General features: G+C 31.4%; 1 protein-coding gene across 13 annotated transcripts in view; it reads right to left on the bottom strand.

Moving 5' to 3' along the window:
• Rilpl (Rab interacting lysosomal protein like) overlaps positions 1–22307 on the bottom strand; it is a 42171-nt gene that overhangs the window by 5996 nt on the left and 13868 nt on the right. For 2 of the 13 annotated variants that reach the window (XM_040721106.2, XM_071891809.1), the window contains exons 2-9: positions 19845–20053; positions 18958–19099; positions 18760–18875; positions 18574–18690; positions 9087–9316; positions 8887–8958; positions 6078–6224; positions 3526–3547 (exon numbers count right to left, since the gene is read on the bottom strand). In XM_040721106.2, coding sequence (XP_040577040.1) covers positions 3526–3547; positions 6078–6224; positions 8887–8958; positions 9087–9316; positions 18574–18690; positions 18760–18875; positions 18958–19099; positions 19845–20053 — 1055 coding nt within the window. Of the gene's footprint in view, positions 1–3525; positions 3548–6077; positions 6225–8886; positions 8959–9086; positions 9317–18444; positions 18490–18573; positions 18691–18759; positions 18876–18957; positions 19100–19844; positions 20054–22307 lie in introns of all 13 variants that reach the window. The other 11 variants (XM_071891802.1, XM_071891805.1, XM_040721104.2 and 8 more) reach the window with 7 other exon arrangements.

Below are 22307 nucleotides of genomic sequence, written 5' to 3'. Positions count from 1 at the left end.
ATCTCTTAAAACAGTATTTTACATATAGTGCTTTACTTTAAAATTTGAAATTGGGCCTTTTTTCTATATATTTTTAAAAGAAAGGTTGCGAGATACAATATAGAGATTAGTTTACGACTACGATTGGGTTGTGTCCAGTACTCTTTGTATTATACTTGAACTAATTTTCCTTTGGATGTTTCGCCTTTAACCCATTTTCTCTCAAATATATTTTGCCTTAAGGTATAAATAAATGAAGTTTATTGGTCTTTTGGTTGAAATTGATGTTCCCTCTGAATTTTTAATGAAATTATGTTTATTACTATAAAAAACATTAAAAAGTTATTTTCTGTTGGAGTAATGATTGAATTATACCCCAAAATGCCAACATATCTACCTTGATTCCATCACACAACATTTTCTCAAACAAGAAACAGGAAAAAGGCCCAAAATCATTTGGTGGTTAGCCAATTCTTTCCAACTATTGAATTATTGTTGAGAAGTGTCCACAGCTAGCTGAACAAGAGCTAATTACAATTTTACCAATCAAAGTTCAGAAAACTAATTAGGCAAAAGAAGCAGAGACATCGACAGCTCGCAACAAAATAAATTTTTGCATTAGTGAGGTAAAGCCGTGCTCACAAAACAAAAATGTACATCGTATTTTGTTTGTCAGCTGTCAATGTTTCTGCTTCTTTTGCTTAACTAGTGTTCTGAACCTTGATTGGTCGATTTAGAAGGAGCTCTTTGTAGGCTCTAAACAATTTCCTGCAATGATTGACTAATAATTCCATAGTCGAGAAGAATTGACTCACTAGCATCGTATTTGGTGCTTCTTTTTTTTTTTCAAAGGAAAGGTTGTGTGATGCAATAAAGGAAACAACCTGCTAAATATTGATTGGGTTAATTAAAATCCTATCATGCAATTCCTCAAAAATTATTGAATAATAATTTCATAGATGGGAAGAAGTGACAAACTACCAAATGATTTTGGATCTTTTATGCAGGCTTTTTTTGTCAGAGGAAAAGCTGGGTGATCCAATTCCTCCCAACTAAATAATTATGATTCAACATTTGATGGAATTGTTTATAAATTAACAAGAGTCAATTCAAATTCAACATTCAGACCACAAATACGGGGAAAAGAAGTAAGCACATTGACAGCTAACAAGATAGCATGTAAATATTAATCTAAGTGAAGTATATTCTCTGTGGATGCATCCATCTAATGTAAAAATATTGTTACAAGGATGAAATTTTTATGAAAAGAAATTGAAAAGGTGGGCAGTCTGGCATAAAAGAAAACCCCTATTCACTCTAAGATGTAATTATCACACTAAGGAAAATGATTTGATTTTATGAGGCAGGTGATGGCTCTATGCCTGTTTCTAATGCAATATGTATGCAGGGTAGTATTTGAAATATAATAAGACAAAGGTGACTTTAAACTAAATTGAACATTCGCTCAAACTAAGTGTATTCCTCTAAAGCAGTGGTTCTCAAACTTTATATAGTCTGAGCGCACTAACAATACAACATTTTACTTGATGGGGCCACTGTATATCAATTAGTACTAATATCTTATAGATATAGAATCCCTTGCCAATTTTCTAAGTTTACTCTCTGACAAAGAAAAGAACTGTCTATAATTTTGATGGAAGATTTCTTTTAACAGTAAGATATTATATAAATTTAAAAAAATGAGTATTTGGAGGAGAAATATACTGAGTGTAACGCCAAGAACATCATCCTCACCTTCAATCATGTGGTGGAAACACAATGTTTTTGGGGGTGTTTCTTTGCTAAGGAGAAAAGACGAATTTACTGCATTGAAGAGAGGATGGCCACACATTTTGTGGACCAAAACCTACTTCTCTCATGGTATGCACTAAAAATGGGTCGTGGATGAGTCTTCCAGGACGCCCATTAACAAAAACATAAGGCCAAAGAAACAAATGAGTTGCTCATAAGAGGGAGATTAATGTTATGGAGTGGGCAAAACCAGTCTCCAGACCTCAACCCATATAAAATCTTTATCAGTGGGCAAATTTACAAAAATCGGCAAGGAATCAAATGCTTATTTCCTCAAATTTTTCAGTAAAAATGCATATAAAATAAAAGAATTTAGAGGCAAGGGGAGCACAATGAAGTTTTTTCGAAAATGAAAGATTTTCGGAAAATCGATATGAAATGAAGTGGGGAATTGAGTTTGAGATCCACCACTCAAAACAATGGTCATCTCAAGAACAGCCAACAAAAAAACATATTCAATAAATGTTCATGTTAGAGGTATACGGCAGATATTAGCAACAGCAGTGGCCTTGAAGGAGAGATCACCAGATGGACAATGCGTGAAATATTTTAAGGTGCAACATTAATTAATTAAAAGAATGACCTAAATTTATCTCTTTTTTTTTTTAAATAGTCTTGACATGCCTCCTCCTTTTTTGAAAGTTAAGGCCAGGCATACATAATTGATTATCAGTGTCATCAAATTTCCATTTTCTGATAATAACTTTTCTACAATTAATTTTGCCCGCAGAAACGCCTCCTGGTTTTTAAAGGGAAGAATGTCTGATTTTGTAGATCAAAATATAGAGAGTCCTTATAATAATGGTCCTTAAGTGAGTTAAAAATTCCAAAAATAGGAATAAAAGTAGGTGTAAAAACAAGCCTTAATTCAGTTTGAAGAGATTTCATTCTATGACAATGTTATGGGATGTGAAAATGGTAGAAAATCTTATTAACTTACATTTTTTAATAAGTAATAACCTAAAAGATATTAATGCTCTTATTATTTATTTCTTCCTATTTTAAAAATTCAAACGTACTAGCTAGGAAGGAGCTGTACTGTAGTACTTATAGTGATCACTGATGTGTCAGCATAAAACAATCATGAACAAAAATCATCTTATATTTTGCTACCTACACATACAGCCCAATATTACAATGAGTCAATTATAGGTTTTTTTATTCAAATATGTGGGAGGATTTAAGATATCCAACATTGTTAACTATAGTTTAAAATTTGATTATTAAAAAAAAAAAAAAACTTAAATAACGAAATGGCCTTTTTTTAAAAGAAATCTGTCAATTTATCATTCTCTTATAGTAAAAGCCAATTTTGGCTACTTTAAATCCAATTTGCAATACAACCAAAGGGGTTAATAAGATATTTGTTGATAGACATTAAGGATAATTTGTAGAACAATACAAATGTAATCCACACTCTATTTTGAGACAAATCATTCTAGTTTGTTTATGTTGTCTATCAAAGCTGCTAACATATATTTTCTTTCAATTTAGACTCACGAAGATTTAGAAGACTATTTTCACATACCCTAATTATGTTAAAAATGAATGAAATCCCTTCATCAATGCTCTTTCTCCGTAAGTAGGAGAAAAATAAGAAGAAAAGTGAGGGAAAATATTTCAACTAATTTTAAAGAACATAAATTAATAATCAGATGAACATATTTGGCGAAATGGTGAAGAAGAATTGTGTCCGGTTGAAGAAGATACTATATTATGAGAGACGTTACTCACTCGTTTCGTGATGAAGGAAAATCTTTAAAAACAAGGAATAAAAGAAAGAGAAAGAGAAAGCGCGGGAAAAGAGAAAGAATAATTTGATAAATATTTAATAGATATGTACATATAATAATTATGAAATATATAAGTGGACTTGGTACTTAGAATATGTGTGGCTAATATAAGTAGAGACGAGAAAAAAGAGACCTTACCGGTGTGTGTAAGAAGTAGTGATGTGGCACGAGCTAAACTTTGCTGTTCGAGTATTTTCGAGCTTCTAAAATAAGCACTCGATAAATTACAAGCTACACTTTCTACTTGTCTTCATACTCGTTACTCGGCTGAAAAATCTTTACTTGCCAGAGTACTCCTTACTCTCCCTTATACTTTTTTGCACGATAACAAACTCGTTAATTTAAAAATCATATTTTGTGAAGGGTTATTACAAATATGACATTCAAAAATGGTTTTTACTTACTCTAATAAGTAAAATTATGTTTCCCATTAGTTACACTAACATTCTTAACCGACTAGGATTAAGCACATTTATTATTCCCTGTGTGCACACAAAACTTTTTCAAAAACGTGGATTTTGAAGATGATGAACACGTTATAATGTGCTTGAAAAAGAAAAAAAAGTCATAAGTTGTGACTTCTAAATACTCGCATTTTCGGTACACGAGCCGAGTTTTTCGTGTCTTTTTTGTTAAGTTCATAAAACTAGAGTACCAATGAACGAGTTCTGCACGTGGGACATCACTAGTTAAAAATAAAAACTATGCCTGAGATGAAGTCATAAAAATATGGTCACTCATCAAGGGCGTCCCAGGGGTAGGGGGAAATGAAGAAAAGTTGTCCAGATGAAGAAAAAATATAATTTTTAGTATCAAATATTTAATGAGAAAACAGAGCTTGAATTTGTCTGGCATTTCTTCATTGCAAAGGATGATTTATGTATTTTTAACTTATTCGTAATGTGTCCTCTACGATAATTAAGAAAGAATAAAGACAGCTTTAACAAATAAAAAATTCTATTTTTATTAACCTAATACTATTTCCATGTTATTTATCCTTGATGGGAAGGACTCTATTTTCATATCTCTAAAAATAAATAGCCACGTGAAAAAAGTTCACCGCAGTCATTTGAATGACAAAAAGTTCACCAGGCTCATCACACCGAAGAGGATAATTCCATCAGAAGGAAAATTTGAACTTATAAATATTATGTATACTAAGCCGCAATTAATACATTTTGTTTATAATCCAAATTTGTATTCGTTTTCCAACGGTGAAATGAGTAAGAAGCTGAACTTTCTACCAGAGAAATAAGTGCGGTGAACATTCCCCCTAACATAAGTAACCAATTAACAGCCAATCAAGGGACATCATATTAAAAAAACACAGCCTTTACTTTAGCATGGATTGAATCCAAGGGAGAGAAGAAAGCGATCTTATAAATAAAAATCAAGTCACATGTATTATAATAATACATTTCCATAATAATTAGTTCATTAATTATCCACCTATTTATATATGTGTGTTGTGTACAAGTTGCAACTTGAATAAGCAAATTCCACAAGTAGCAAATTTTTCATCGTAAAATGTAAAATTTCAACAATGGTCATTCTAAATTCCAACTATAGATTGATACTATCATTTATTTTTAATTTATAAAAGTTACATGGCTATTATAAGAGTTGAGGAGTTTGTAAGGAAAAACAGAGTGTGAGATCAGGCGAGAGCGAGACACTCTTTTGGAGAAGAAAATGAATTGTTGTTATAAAGAGGAGAACATTTAAAATATCAATATTTTCCCTTTTATAATTTTTTAATGTAGTTTTTTCAATACATACTACTCATTAAGAAAGGAAAAACGTTTGAATATATTCTCTTTCTTCAATTTTGTTCATTATTTAATCAGGACTGGGTGATTAAGCATTTTGCTCTAAAAGAAGAATTATCCCCTATCTTTGGAGTAAATTGTTTTCAAATGCAAAATAAAATAAATATATAGGTTTTTTAAATATAATTATTATATTTTCCATGCACTAATGCTATACTAAGTGTAGAAGGTTATTTTCTCTATATGAAAAACTCTTTTATCCCTTTAAAATCATACAACAGGCAGTTGATATTAAAAATGGTCTTAATTCAGCAATAACATACGTCTTCCTCCCTCCCGCCTTCTCCTCTCTTTTTCTCGTTTACACAAATTCCATCTCTAATTGTTATGTATTTATAAGTAATATAACTGAGGACGACGTGCCACATAACACTTACATTTTAATAATTTTTATTTATTAGACCCAAATATCAAATCATTTATCCATAAATCATCCATGGAATATTCCATTATTATTCATCCCAAGATCTGTAAATCCCTCATTAAAAACTATTGCTCTTATTTTTTGGTTGCAACTTGTACAATTTGTTTATACAAGTTACAACTAGTACAAAATCGCAGCTTGTACACAACGCATACACTCTCATTGCCCTACTATGATTGTAAAACTCCCTTGAATATATATTAATAGGTAGTATACAACAGGTAACATTCATATACTCACAATTTCCGTATCCCAGATTCTTTCTTCCTCCAAGGCGCATCCTCGGGATCCTCAGGTAAGGGGCCCTGAACGGGTAAATCAAAATCATTGATGTGATCTTCTTCCTCTTCTTCTTCGACATTTTCATCTTTCTTTTCTCCATAGTCCCTAAATGATGTAATAAATGATAAATTATTATTTTTGAAGGTCCAGGAACATTTATTTCAGAAAGGATCATTAAGTATGTTCTTTAAATTTACATTTTATGCATATATATACATTGTTTTAACGCACTAATGGGATAGTGTGGATGAAAATTGTTAGAATAATGTTTGGGTGGAGAGCAGCTTCGCTGTCATAACGTTTCATTAAATTAGCTGTCAGCAGCTATGATATAAGTAGGAATTTATCCTGATATCGATCCCCAATTCTACTCAGAGTCTAACAAAGACTTACACATATAACTCATCAGCATTACTTTCCGTCGTTCATGAATTAGCACATTCCTGGATGCACTTTATAGTTTAACCGTATAATATGTTCTCTCCTCAAAAATGAAATAAGAAGAAGAACAGCTTCGGAATATAAAAATAAACATATATTCCAGTAGCAACTACAAAAAACAAATATATAAGGATGTAAATATTTCCGAAATTGTGGTGAACGTAAAAACTACGCCTGAGAGAATGTCATTTAAAGTATGTAACTTTGAAAGACGACATATCTCCTGACAGAGATCCTATAAATAGTGTTATTGTTTTACAAATATGTTATCCTTATCCTTTAATTCTTGAAGAATATAGTAATCACCTTGTAGTGATTGTGCTAATGAAAGACAGAGAGTAACAGTAAGGATTTGTTGGGGGGACTTATACGTAAAAGTTTATAAAACATGTCCTAGAAAGCCTTATTCTAGTTGGTAATCCGGACATGATTTTATTATTTTTTGAAAAACGTTGTCATTATTATTTAATTCTTGAAGATAAAACATCTAATTATGAAGTAATAATATCTATTACAGGTGCTCAAGAAAGACAAACAGTAACAATGAGAGGTTTCTCGGGAGTTATAAGTCTTTGTTGTACTTCGAGTAGAATCGAGGATCAATAACAGAATAATTTATGTCTACATCATTCCTAAAAGTGGAGTAGGTTTATTGTTCATTTCCTTCCACTCATAGCTGATCACAACTAATTTAATAATACGTCATGACAGCTATGTATCTCTTATCCCAAACACTTTTCAAATTGTCAGGGGGCGAGCACATTTATTTTCACTTTTTTTTTTTTTTTTGCATACTGATGGATCATATTATTTTGAACGATGATTATGCATTTTATAGATTCCTAAACTTTACATAATATGTTGATGTCAAAAAGTCATTTGGCCTATTACTAACACCTTAATATGGAAGGACGTAACTCAATAGACAACGTGCTCGAAAGATATTATGCTCTTGAACTCAAGGTGCGTAGTTTCACACGTCTAAGTCATTCCTAGAGAAGAAAATGAACTTAATGTATATGGACTTGAAAGACAATTCCTAGGTCAGATGGAGCAATATTAATACTATAATGTTTACTTATACTTAATCAGTGCAACTCCATCTGTCTAATTAAATGAACACACTGAAGATTTTTTCATCACTGAAGAAAAAATAACCCTTTTTTTATATAGGTGAAGATCGTTTTTGAAACCTAAGGGGCATACCAACCGCAATCTTTACAGGTAATTGATCCTGTGAAATTGGCAATGGCTATTTTCTCGGGCAGATTAGTCATTTTCATTATTGAATTAGCTTCAAAGGCCTCTCGGACAGATTCAAAAGTTAGTTTGTTTGTTTTGTCGATTACTTCCAAATTTGTCTTCAATGTTATCTCCTGGTTCAAATCGTTCCAGACTCTCCAGACCGTCTGTTTTTTTGTTTTTTTTTAAATGTCCCTTTAATTGATCAGACAAGTAAACGTTATGGTAGATAGAAAAATTACTTCATATGACCTAGGAAATATCTTTCAAGTCCATAACCACTCAATATACAAATTTCCTTCTCAAGGAACGACGAAAGATATATCGTTCTTATACACGTCTAAGTGAATCAACAGGTATATATATACATAGACGTGTACACGTACGATAGATGTGTTAATCCACCTTTAAACATACGCACATTGAGTTCAAGAGAATAATTTTCCCGTGTACATTGTCCATTGAGCTATGTCATTCCATAGATCGTTTGGTTGCTGACTGAGATCATGCTTATTTTGTTGGTGTGACCGGTCCGGACTAGAGCAGCAACATTTTTTCTTTTGGTTTCCATTTTCCAATTAAAAGATTTTAATCGGACCTAAAGAACTGACCTAATTTCTATAACTATAGCGCCAAAAAGTTTGAACCGGATGTTAACAAAAAAAAGAAAGAAAAAAAAATCATTTTAATAACATTCCAAGACATTTTGAATATCCCGGTATAGAGTTAACAAACAGCAGATTTTTGAAACAACAAGCTGAGACGAAATGTTTGAAATTTATCTGAACGTTTTGTGGCTCTGGATTAGGATACCTCAAGAGCTCTTGTTCTACTAGATTTGACATTTACTACAAGGCTTGACTGAAAATAAATGGGCAGTATGTTCTATTATGTATAAAATTCATCAAAACACAATGCAAACAATAGTAAGAATAATAATTCATATAAAATAACTGTAAGAATGTAGAAAAAAGATCGTAAATAATACAAATAATAATAATAAGGGAAAAATGTTTCTAAAAAGAAACTCTTTAAATAAAAAATGAGATGAAATAAACAAAAAAAAAAAAAAAAGCTAGCTTACAGAAATAAAGCCTCCATGCAATCATCATCAGCATTATTTATTGGATTCTTCTTGAGATGATGGGATGAAAAACTAGATAATAAACAAATTCAAAATAATAAAAAAAAACCTAAAAACTACAATCAACTCAAAAGCAAATAATTTGGTCTTAACAAGAGGAAGAAAAAAACTATTTTACAAAGAAATATATGTACGCTTACCCTGAATCCTCTTGTGGTCTATACAAATTCAATTCATCCTCCAAATCACTTATTTTGGCTTTTAAACTATTCCTTTCATGTAAAATATCGCGAAGTTCTTGTAAGGAAAATCTTGGTCGATTGGGATCATTATCTTTAAGCTCTGAGGCTTCGTTTAAATCCTGGCATTCCGCTGTAGCTTGACCCAGCTGTCGAAGAAGATGCTGCATCTCCCTAGATTGATCATGAACCTGCAAAAGGTAGTGGTGTTATGGGTTGTTATATGTACAATGAATTGGGGCGGTTAAGAAACCAGGCAAAATAGTTTTTTAAAGTTATAAGTATAAATATATGTGGCCCGTTACAAAACAAAAAAGGAAACTAGAATATTTTTCTCAAAATTGAATGTGGATTACTAATAATTTACCTCAATTTTTATGAGTAAATAATTCTTACTAGCCCTTTGGTTGCCTCGTAAATACCACTTAAAGTAGCCAAAATTCATAATCACCCTAAAAGAATGTGAATGAGGTAGATTTTATTTAAAGGGCTATATCGGGGCCAATATAATTCAATAAAATCAAATAAAGATTTTAATCTAAAACTAAAAATCTTGGGTGTCTTGACTCATTCCAGTAATCTTAATAATAAGCCTATAACTTTCTCAAATATGTCTATGAATAATTGGGCTAAAATCCACATGAATATATATATATATGAAGTAAAAGAATAAATTGGGGCTGTATTCTTTTTTCTTGATTTTTGTTCCTGATTACTTTTATGTTGAAACCCCACATACATCATAGCCTTCCTGTCAACACAAAAGCAAGCTAGAATGATTTTTCTCAATATTGAGTGTGAATTAGACTTGTATTCCCATAAGAATTATCGTCAATTTCTAGTTAGCCCTCCCTTCGGAAGACCCGCAAATTAAAATTAAGCTAGCCAAATGGATCATCACAATAAAATAATAGAGAAAGTGGCAGATTTTATTTTAAAGGACCATATCGGGCCCAATATAAATTGCGATGAAAATCGTGCGTATTTTGGGCATGATAAAAAAAGGGAATCGAAAATGATCATGCTAACCCATACCATTTGAAAAATGTTTTGTAGCAGAGCAGCTTAGTTGTCATGACGTTAAATTAGATCAACAGTAATCAGCTGTGACGAAGGAAATAAACAAGGATATTGGCAAGAATTACTCGGAAGTCAATCCCCAATTCTACATTGATTATAAACAGGACTTACAATTATAACTCCGCAACTAATCCTCAGGGTTACTCTCCGTCTTTTATGATCATATATGAAGTACCAAAGGAAGTTTACTACTCGGGAATTAGATAAAATAAATTAAATCGAATAAAGATTTAAGTTGTAGCTTAACTTCTTGTGTGTCTTAACTCATCCCACAAATTTGAATTCAAGGCCTATAATAATTGAATAAAATATGTCTATGAAATATAATTGAAGTATAAAAATAATTGGGATTTTCTCATTTTCTCCATGTTTGTTAAAGATTGTTTTTATATTGACACAACACTTTTATCCTCATTTGGCCATCTCTAGTAATATTTATAAATATATTTTAAATCTGTGCTATCAATATCGAACATATTTATTTAATTGGGCAATTATCTGCCATGACTAATGGTCTATTTGTATAATAGGTGTACAAAATTAATTATTTTATTGTAGAACAATTATTTCAAGTTACTTTGTGCCTAACTAAGACTCATTAAGGACACTTCGTAACCAAATTATATCCGGTTTTTCGTTCCTAAGTTATGGTTTTTGAAACTATCTCTCCCATATAACATATATAAATTATGAAAATATATATAAATATTAAATTAAAACATATTAAATTTTTTACAGTTCTGTAATCACCACATTTTTTTCAATTGATCTGCCTAAAAATACGGGAGAAGAGTAGGACAAATCACTTGATTTTGTTTTTATATTCATGAAAAATTAAATTCCAACTATATAAATTACTTTTATTTCTGTTGAGGTTTTTTTTTTTTTTTTTTAAATTAAGAAATAGTGTCTGAATCCTTTAAATACATACATTAAAATTAATATTCAAGAAATAAATATACATATAGACCTGGAATTCTAGATGCATGGAAGTCTATTGACGTCATTTTTTTTATTTTTTTCCCCCACTTGAGTCCTTCTTTTATTTACTTTATACGTTTAAAAGTTTCTAAGTGTTTCTATATGTATTTAGATACATTTTTTGTTTGTAATTCTTTAGAAATAAACATATTGAACGACATCCGTTACAAAAAATGAGTTTTGTCTTCGAAGTTTTAAAAATTAAAATTTGTCAGAAATAATTATTTAGATTAAAATTTGAGGGAAAATGTGAGGAAAACCAATCTAAAGGGAAATGTGTAGTTAAGCATTTTAAAAATGTTAAAAAAAAATATATTCAGGCTCTATTTAAAAAATTTAGAGCTTATTTAAAAAAAAAAAAGAGAATTTTTGTTCTAATAATGTAGAAGATAACTTTACAAGAAATCATCACAGTGTTGCTCTCCGATTTCTGTCCTCAAGAATGAACCAATAGTAATATGAGTTTTAGAAAAAAAAATACTTTGTGATGGACTCAAGAGTTTTGTCTCTATTGCGCTCACTATTAAAAACAGTACTCCCTGTATATACGCTTAATGCTATATACAAATGCCTGCGAGAGTTAATTCATTTTAACATACAAACGTTTATGTTTTAATGAAATCTTAACATGTACCGCAAATTCAGATGAATCATCTGATATCGTAAATAAGAGAGCAATAAAAACAGATAGTACAGGTCATGGACATTGATCTGAAGTACTCGGATCCAGTATCAGTAAACTTGTATAATTCAAAAAATAAAAAACCCAAACTGTATTCTATTATTTGAACTTTTAAGGATCTTAAAAAAGATTCCACTGATTTTTGGGATCATAAAAAGCTAATAGTATTGTTTAATCCTAGTTTGAAATAAAGAAATTATCTATATCCAATATTGCATCTCTATTTATTTAGTGCTTCGAGCGACATATATCAACATAAACAGTTGCATTGCATGGTTATGCCAATCTTATTAATAATTATTATATTTTAAAAGTAATAACATTAAGCTATTCATTGTTTTGGCGTCTTTAACCCAAATCCTATTTATTTAGTTATGATTCCTTAGGTGGAAAAATTGGAAACTACGAACTGAGTTCAGGGCTTTTTTCTGCAAGATAAAGACGTGTCCGATATTATTATAATAATAATTCTAATATTAAATAATAAAGATTTTATAATAGAAATAAAATTGTGTTATTCGTTATTCCATTGAATCAGTAAAAATATAGCCGGATCCTATTTTATTAAGTCCGACCTTTGAGTAAAATGCTCCTTAGGTTTGAGATAAGTATCTGTCTAAAATTGGTTTCGGTTCTAGATTCGAAGGTTTGAGTACCCGAAATTTACGTCTAAAGATCAGAACCAACTTCGATCCGAAAAATGTGGATCTGTTCTATCTTTAACCGGCGACCTATTAAATAATGAAGAAAAAAGAGAACACCTTTTTTCTTACTTATATTTATCAACTATGTTTTTTCTCTTCAAAAGCCCCTTCTCTAGTCATCTGAACACTTTGAATTTTAAACTTCAAAAAGATATAATTTATTAATTCAGAATAGAATTTTAACAAAATGAATACTATAAATAGATGTGTGTTTAAGCTCTCTTTATCATTAATTTAGCCACACTTAGTGGCAATGATGGATTCCAGGCGGCGGTGGAAGTCCTTAAGCCAACTGCAGTTATATTCTTCTGCCATGGTGTTACAATGCTGGCTAAGAGTGGCATTGAAGGGCTCAGTGTTTGGATTATGGATACTGCAGGCCTTCCCTTCGACATGCACCCAAAAGGTGTAGTTGAGGTGGTTGCAACGGAAGAGATGGGTGTTTTTCATTGCTGGTGTCAAAAGTGGCCTTTCTAGCCTCACAAGGCTCTTTCCACTCACTGGAATGAAAATTGTCGATAACGTTCGAGTTTCATTTTCTGGACTTGTACGTAAGCAAAAGAGTTCAGGTTTGTATTGTAACTAATTGTTTATGCTTTAATGTATCGAAATATGAATTCATTTCAATAACTCAAACTTCATTAATTATTGAATTAGTAAGTGTTCAGATTTCAATGGGCCATCCGGTAAATGTATTGTTGATGACGTCATTTGAGTTTCAATATGGCACATTAACGTCATAATCATATTTGAACCCCTCATACAGCATGATAGGGGGAGAAAAATCGGTCCATAGATTGAGACCTGTGGGGAAAAAATCGGTCTTGTGCCGAGTCTCAACACTAATAAATATATCAAACAGTCGACTTACAAAGAAAGTCTGTTTTGAAAGAAGAAAAAAGAAATAAATTTTGTTAATAGAAAGCATGTTTTCAAAAAATACGATGTGGATATATGTATAGAAAGTAAATGCCAAAAACAGAGACTCCCTCTCAACATATGTAAGTCAATCAAGAAACATTTGTAGATTTATTTTATCTATGAGTCCTAAAGATCTCTATATCTTGAAAAAAGTAAAGTCATTTCTTTTTTGATAAAAGCAAAGAATATTCAAAATGTTCTAATCCCAAGAGAAAAAAAGGTAAAATATGAAAGGCTATCCATATTCATTTAAAAATAAGTGCATTTAATCACTATTAAAGAAAACGAAGTATAAAGGATATAAAAGATTAATTACATGTTCCTTAGGTCCTACTAATAAGAACGAACATGTGTGTGTATATATCAATTAAAAGATGGTAATTATAACGAAATGACGTGTGTGAGATGGATTAGAAAATGCATATAAATCTATATCAATAAAGTAAAGTTTGTCTAGATGAATGATTGCAGTAAAACCATTTTTGACTATAAAAATAACAATGTAGCAAGGATTTGTGCAGCTAATGCTTAGCGTACCATATTTAAATGAATGAAATATTCAATAAATGTATTTATATAGAGGGATGCTTTTTAAAATTGTCCCATATTTTAAAGACTTGTATTCTATAAAATCTTTGAGGTTTTGTTGTTAAATATATTTCTAATTGACAATCTGAAGAGGTTTATTTATTTTCCAAAGCATTTATGACTATTTTTTCCTCCTTACAATTTTCTTTCTTCATATAATGATTGTATTTCACAATTAAAATATACCAACCATTCAAATTATACACCGTTCTTTTCTCTGTTGGTGGACAAACTTACAAAATCGGCAATGGAAATCAAAAAGTTATTTTCTCCGCTCTATATTTAAAATATATGCCTATATTAAAAAGCAAAGTCTGTCTGTAGAAATGTATGAAACAAATCACCTGCTGCAATGTATATAGTGATCCATTATGTATGTCATAAACATATTTGGATCTAAGAAACAACAAAAACACTTTTCTGTTTCTTTCTATTATTGGTATCTTATAATTCATATGCATTTGCAGTATATGTTAATATTTGAATAAAACGCTCGTATGTTCAAATGAATTTTGCTTGTTTTTGTTAGTGAGCGCTCTAAAGATTAAAATATCAGTCATCCCAATTACATTCACATTTTTTTTTTCTCAAACTCTGTGTATTATTCTGCCATACCAAATAGTTAAGTAGTTTCGGTGGAGTGATTTCATGAAAAACGGGGAGTAAAATTGATAATTTCTTGGCGAGATATCTTCTATAATATTACAACAAAATTTGTCTGTAAGTATATATTGAAAAAAGAAAAGAGGAGTACATATCTACGTCATTAAACCAAAGACGCTAATAATTCCGAGCAATACCATTAAATGTATTAAATCAACTTATCTTCTAAGTTAGACGTTCTACTATACACATACATAATAATAAAACAATTTACATAGTGTGGTGTAGATTAGGTGTGCTGAGGAAAATAGCTTATCGACTCTTTCAAAAATTGCAACTTTGGGGAATTATGTGCATATTAAATTAATTATCTTAAAATCTCTTAATCTTATAATGTAGGTATCTATCTATGTACACTCGCAATTTAAAGAAAAAAAACGCTCTATACAAACTAAAGTAGAACACATACCTTAAGTAGGGTCCAACCGATATATATTATTCCGTGATATTACTACTGGTAAATTCATTCCCTGCAAAACTTTTAGACGGATATTTCATTCCCTTTTTGAAGGGGGATATTTAATGACAACAGACAATTTATGTTTCTGAACTAGTCAGTAGTTTTTGTGTAATGCTATGGAGATGGCAAAATAGATGACTAGTGATGGATGGGAGAAATGAATATGATTGTTTATGTTTATGGATTAGAAATGACGTCATCATAAGTATTTAATTGTGAGTAGGAATAGAATCTCTGGATATTATTGGTAGTGCTGTGTTAGTCCTTATTTAGGACACAAGAAAGTAGTCCCGTCCAGGCCAGTCCTGCATGTCAGTACTAAAACTTTTAAAGTTCGGTCCTTGATGACGTCACTTAACTGTATTCTTCTTTTTTTATTTCAGACCCCCCTCCCTTGTCCCAGCTGATTATATCTAATGTAATGAAACGACATGATAGCCAAGCTGCTCTTCTCCACAATATTTTTCAAATGGTCAGGGTTACCATGTTAATTTTCTGTTTATTTTTTAAATGCCAAAATAACCACACGATTTTCATCACTAATCATAATCCCTTTTTCTCTTTCTTTTCCATCCTTACACTTCAAATTTACATAGGTAGTAAGCAAGTTCCTCAAGCCCTTCCTATACAGCGTTACACAAAAACTAATAGAGTCAAATCCGCACATAAGAAAAATACTCTCAGATACCAATATTGTAATATATAAAATACTTTATATTAAAGAAACATGAGGTACAAAATCCTCATAAAGTCAAATTTTTCTTCCTTTTTTGCTATCAACTTGATTTCATAAGAATGAAAAAAATTTATGGTGATTCTTTCTTTTTTAAAGGTAGAAATCCTAAGTTGGAGCCAACATTCTTGTTCTGTATGATTTTTGGGTTTTTTACATTCATTCCACATTGTTTTTCTACGGATAAATATCATATGTACCCCTGAAAAACACTTTGGCTGAAAAAAATGCGTTTTTTCAAACGCATTTTTCTCTCCAAGTAGTTATCAGATTAAAAAAATAAAACCAGATCCTGAAAGGTTAATGGATTCTGATTGCTTGAATTTATTAAAATTACATTCAGCCTCTATACAAAGTCGAAAGTGCAAGCAGGCCTTCGCCACTTGGTCCTTTGGCAAATCCTGGAATTCCTTCTTGATCCGGATTCCAATATTCCAATACTCTGGGCCTTTTTTAAATATTTTGCACAACAAATTGATTCCATTTTTTTCCACCTGTCGAAGGTTTAAAAAAGCTACCTAACAAAAACAAATTACCCGTCGTGGCATAGATAGCTTACGCAACCTTTTTATACGAGGTATGTAAATATAAAACACAACTTTACCAATACATGGCGAGAAAAACTTTTATTTAAAGATAGGCTAAAAATTATCGACGATCAATCAAAAAATAGGATCTAATCAAATACAGATTGCTTCGAAGTAGGGAGTTTCAAAATTGTGGTTTTTTATATATTTCAGATATAGTGGAATCATCATCTGAAAAATAGCCGTTTCTGTTATCCAGATCAGGCTTTAACCAGTTTAGACACATAAACCCTCTTCAAAATAGAAATAAAATGTCCAGGAATAAAATAGAGGGATTTAAATAACTCGGAATGAAAAGACAGGGAATATATTTCACTGTATTTTTTAGAGCCGGTTATTTGGAGAGAAGAAACTGATAAAGCCAATTCATGGGTTCCACTTTTTAATTTCTTCAAATTAACCCTTGAAAACTGAGGTAAAATTATCACACAAAATCAGTGACGGGGTGGCATAAATATTTTGAGGTGTGCTAAATTAAATATAAATAACTCAACGTAAATAAAATACGGTAAAAATTATCCTTTAAGCAAATTAAAATCAGTTGTCAAAATTTATCTTGAAGGAGATCTAGGAAGCTCTTAGGTTAAATACAAGATCCTAAATTTCCCTAACAAAGAGACTAAATATACTTTTGTAGTGTAGGAGTACTAAAATTTATGAATGGCCTCCTCTATGAAAGTCGTACCAAACAAGTGTTTCCTCTAAAAAATCTCAAGCATTTCCGCCGCTGTATGATTTTCCTTTTCACCATGATAAAGCAACTCATCTGCTTTCAGATTTTGAGGACTTTCTTTTTTATCTTTCTCCCAAGAGTTTTTAAAATGTGTATTCATTGTTGTATAGAACACAGAGGCATTTTATTACATTTCGGTTTGAAGCAAAAGAAAAAAAAAGTAATACAGTGTGTGTCCCTGCGAACCATGAACAAATTTTCCCAAGTTTAACTTTATCAAGATTCTAAAAAAGAATAAGTAGTGTGACATTTATTTTACTTTATATAAACAATTACATCTCAAGCGGCCTCCTCCTCCATAGCCTCCATTCTAGTCCTTACATATCTTCTTTACGTGTTCCTCTGACATTTTAGTCAACTACTTCTCCACAGCAGCCTTTTGGCAATCCACATTCACATGGAAAGTGGCACAGGCTTTCATCTCGATGATACCTCAAATCCCATAGTCAAGAGGGTTGAAGTGTGGTGACCACATTGACCAGGGCCAAAAATTCGCCAAGTTGTTTTCACGCCACTTTTGAGTTGTTTGGCCTTGTGACTTCCAGGCTTCCTATCAAGATTTTTAATCTTAGTAATGAGATACATGGAGAGAGGGACGATGAAGGGTTCATTCCTACGTCAAGAAGCACGTACACACATTTTTTTAAAGCCTCCTTCCCAATTGTCCTTGGTCTGAGGAAGAAACTTGTTTCACAAGAATTGTATGATTTTCTTGCTCTACTACTTAATATTACGGAGGGAAATCCGTAAACTATTTAGTAAGTCAATGAAACCTTTCCAAAGTTTCATCTGGGACACGCTGTTCACTGATTTTTAAAGATAACTAAATAATATTCGTTAAGCAGCCGTTATAATAGTAGCAGTGATGTCCTTTGTTTTAATTTACATTGATTGCCAGGATGAAAAATATAAAATAAGAGAGAGAAAAGGCAACTTTCAAAATGGCCGTTTTGGCCATACCGACTGAGTTTTCAAGGGTTAAGTACATAATTTAAAAACATATTTTGATCTTGTTTTGTATTTTAGGCTTGAAAAAATGTATATTTTTTCAAACTCCCAATAATAATCAACTCGCACTGATATATCGGTTGAACACTACAGCTATAAGCCCTGAATAAAAACCCTAAAAATAAAGCAAATCCCCAAAACTAACACACACATATATAAAATAAATTAAATTAAAGTACTTCATAGTCATTCAATTTCCTTGAAATTTTTTTCAATAATTCAATCTATATTTAGGGGAAGATAAAATAAAAAGGAATAAGCATGCAAAAGAAGATAGAGTATGATGATGAAAGAAGATCCCTTCTTACCTTAGCTGTGAGTTCAGCTCGTTCATCTAGAAGTAGATGCATTTGGAGTTGAGTCGAACGATTCTTCCTTCGAGCCTCTTTGACACAAGAAGCCGTCTTTTCATTTTGAATTTTAACCTGGATATTTAAAAAAAAGAGAGGGAAAAATAAAAGCTGTGGACACGCTGACCACGAATGAACTGTTACCTCTTCATTTTCGGTTTTTAAATCTAATATCTTTTGATCTAGGGATTTGATTTCTATTCTTTGCTTTTCTATCACATTTTGGAGTCGGTTAACTAATTCCACTTCGAAATAGGAATCTGTGATTATGGGGGAGAAAAAATATGTGTGAGAGTGAATTCCAAGTATCCATTATGAATATAAATCATTATAATTATTCACCTTCTTCTGAAAATGCGCTATCCCTTTCAGTGGCCTCTGTGAGCGAGGACTGTAACTTTCGAGTCTCATCTCGAAGTCGTTTGACAGTAGCTAGGAGATCCTGAGTTTCTTGTTTATAATGTTCTTCGATTTCTTCGAGCTCCTGCAATCAAAAGAAGTTACGTCATTAACCGTACTGTTAATTAATTATCATATGCAACAGCACATTTTTTCCCCTCTCCTCCGGTTAAAACCCCCATTTATTATTATTATTTAAATGACCATTAAAACCTTCATTGGCAATAATAAATTTGGCTTCTAAATCGTTTTTTTAAATCATAGTTTCAGAGTATAGTTTCGATTCAGAGCCATATTTTGAAGTGAAATAATTACATATTGCTTCTTTATAAAATATACCTAAAGAAAATTAAAAGTTAAACTGAAAAAATTAGTTCAAAATGTAACTGATTTTCGGCAAATCGTTAGTCTTTGCTATAACATAAAGCAATTTTTAAAAAATATCCAAAACATATTAGATTCTAAATATGATCCTTCATTTTACTTGATTTCTGTATGATTAGAACGATTTTGTAGAAACTTTATTCAATATAACGTAATAAATACTTTACCTTTCTAATGCTGGAATACTTTTTATCACTTGTTATTACCTTTAATTTTCATCTATATAGTTATTATAGATGGAAATATGGCTCTGAATCGAAATTATATCTACTCTAAAAACATATTTAAAAGAAAAACTCTAAAGGGCAAACATACTGCGATGGAAGGTTTCAATGATCTTTTTCATGTTTGCTTAAATAACAATAATAAATATGGTTGTTAGGAGGTGGCCGTTCCAAGACCTGAATTTTGTTGCATAATGTCATACATGATTAATGAGAGCATACTTTCGATTGAAGTATTCGTTCCTCATTTTTCTTAAGCTCAATTAGTTCAAAATGTTTGATAGTAGACTGTAGGGATTCTATTGTGGTATCTTCATCTGCCCTCTTATCAGCAGCGGTCTCTAAATGCTCAAGAACAGATATTACTTTTTGCATAAGACCCTCCACATTTTCTATGCCATGGAGATCAATTAGTCGCTCAAAGTCCTTCCCTGAAAATTAAAATAATTATTAGTACTAGCACGAACAAAATATCTTTAGTTTTTTTATGCTAAAATTATAAACTATAATGATCTAGGTACTACTATAAATATAAATTAGGTAAATTTTGATAGTAAAACCTCCTTCTATACAATTATTAATGTTGTTTTCAGTCCATTTGATGTAAATATAATCAAACCTCTACTTCCATTTGAAAATGCAACATATAATTAGTTGACCATGTGAAAATTCTGATTTATAATGTTATACCTTGTGATTTATTTATTGACATTGTCATTGCTCACTTGCCATGCTCCTTCTTCAACCATAATGAAGATACATATTAAGACTAACTAGCTAATTCTACTCTTCCTTCATTTACCTAATTACCTTTTTTAATTCGTATTTAATATACGTTCTCCCTCTTGCCGTTAGTAAAATAATTCGCTTAATGGATTTTTAATTTTTTTGGTGCATTTTCGAATCGACAACACATACCTAAAAAAACTTTGAGACACAGGGAATCGATCTTGTTTTATGAAAAAAAAAATCAGCTTATTAGGGAGGGAGCGAAACTTGCCCTACAGAGCCCAGTAATCTGGTCTCATCAGAATTAAACATAGCTCTACGTACGTAACTAAGAATCCTAAACAACTTTTGCTTCATGTTTAAAGTCTGTATCTGCCTCCGTTTTTTAATCTTTTATTATTGTTTTTCCAAGGTGAAAACACAGACACACACATGAATTATTTTAATGCTATGCAGGATTTTCAACTGAATATTGGAAGACATAATTCAAAAGAAACTCCAATAGGGGAGGAGGAAACTAAAAAATATATATTCCGCAAGGTAGTATGACAGTCTGTAGCTTGTTGTTTAAATTAGTTGTTTTTAAAAAATGGCACTCAGAAGAATTTTCAAAGTGCCCTCTATGTCAGTAACATACACCCATATTTTATAATGAAGAATACAGTCAAATCCGGATAAAGGAAACTGCTAATTTTCAGATGAAAATTTGGGTATATTCGGATTTTTCTTATATCCAATGCATATAAAAAACTACAATGTTTGGATAATAAGTAAATAAATAATTTTGACACTCCCTATTTTGAGGCGACCCGCACTTGATTAGATCCCACTATTTGACAGATCATCGAGGATTTTTAGCTTATCTTCCAGTGAAAGTGTTTTTCATAATGTATTGGTATATTCAGGTTTTATATTTACATACCTCGTATATACAGAGGGCACAAGCTATCTATGTCAGTACATTGGCACGCCCTCATGGGTAAACTCAGGCATTGGATAGCTGATTTTTTTACTTAGATAGCTTGTTCAAACCTGCACCAGTCAGAAAATATTTGGAAAAGACACGAAACCCTACTTGGAACCTGGATGGAGAAGGTATTTCAGGATTTGCCAAGGGACCAAAAGGCGAAGGCCTGCTCGCACTGTCGGCTTTCTAAAGAGGCTGGAAGTGTTTTTAATAAATTAAACAAATAAGATTGTTTTTTTTTCAAGCTTTCATTATTTGGTTTTATTTGTTTAATCAGATAACTAGTTGGAGAGAAAATTGCGTTTGAAAAAAAAATGTTTATTTTCGCACCACAGATAGCTTGGGCACCCTAAATGTACGATAAAAATGGGAGAGAACTTGAGAAACTTTTTGGGGATTGATCCCCCTCTCCCTTAATGTGCTAGCGACGCCACCTACTGTTGTGCATTGAAGATGTTTACAAAGTTTCAGCCTTCAAAGACCAATTTTCAGATCTTTAAAGTAATTTAAAATTAAAAAATTACAGTTTCTTTCGTTTAAAGTTGCCTGATTTAAAACGAATTAATTGGTCTTGATTTTGAAGATATGAAGCCCAATTTTGTCATGCGACTTCATTATATTCTCAATTTTCAAAAATAAAGAAGATGGTACAGCCTAGCAAATAACCCTTTTATCCAATTTAGGAAAATCGAAGTATACCTATAAGAGACAAAAATGCCTCTCGAGGGATTCCCTGGAGCGAGAAATACGAATGTCTTTATATTTCGTATATTTACGGATAGATTATCAAAATTCAAAATCCATAGAGAAAGTCCAGCCGTTGTTTGATCTCTACTCTTACACCATTTTCCCATATCATGAAAACATCCTTTTCTGCTGTACTCTCTATAATTATTGCTCGCTCCTTTCCTTTTTTCTCTCTCTTTTTTTGGTCAAAAACTTAATAAACTCAAATCATTTTTCACCAGTCTTCTCATAGTTGTTCTATT

Source organism: Lepeophtheirus salmonis, chromosome 11 (assembly GCF_016086655.4).
Source record: "Lepeophtheirus salmonis chromosome 11, UVic_Lsal_1.4, whole genome shotgun sequence".
Taxonomy (NCBI): Eukaryota; Metazoa; Arthropoda; class Copepoda; order Siphonostomatoida; family Caligidae; genus Lepeophtheirus; species Lepeophtheirus salmonis.
The sequence above is the reverse complement of the archived record's forward strand: the minus strand, read 5'-3'. Positions and strand labels throughout refer to the sequence as shown.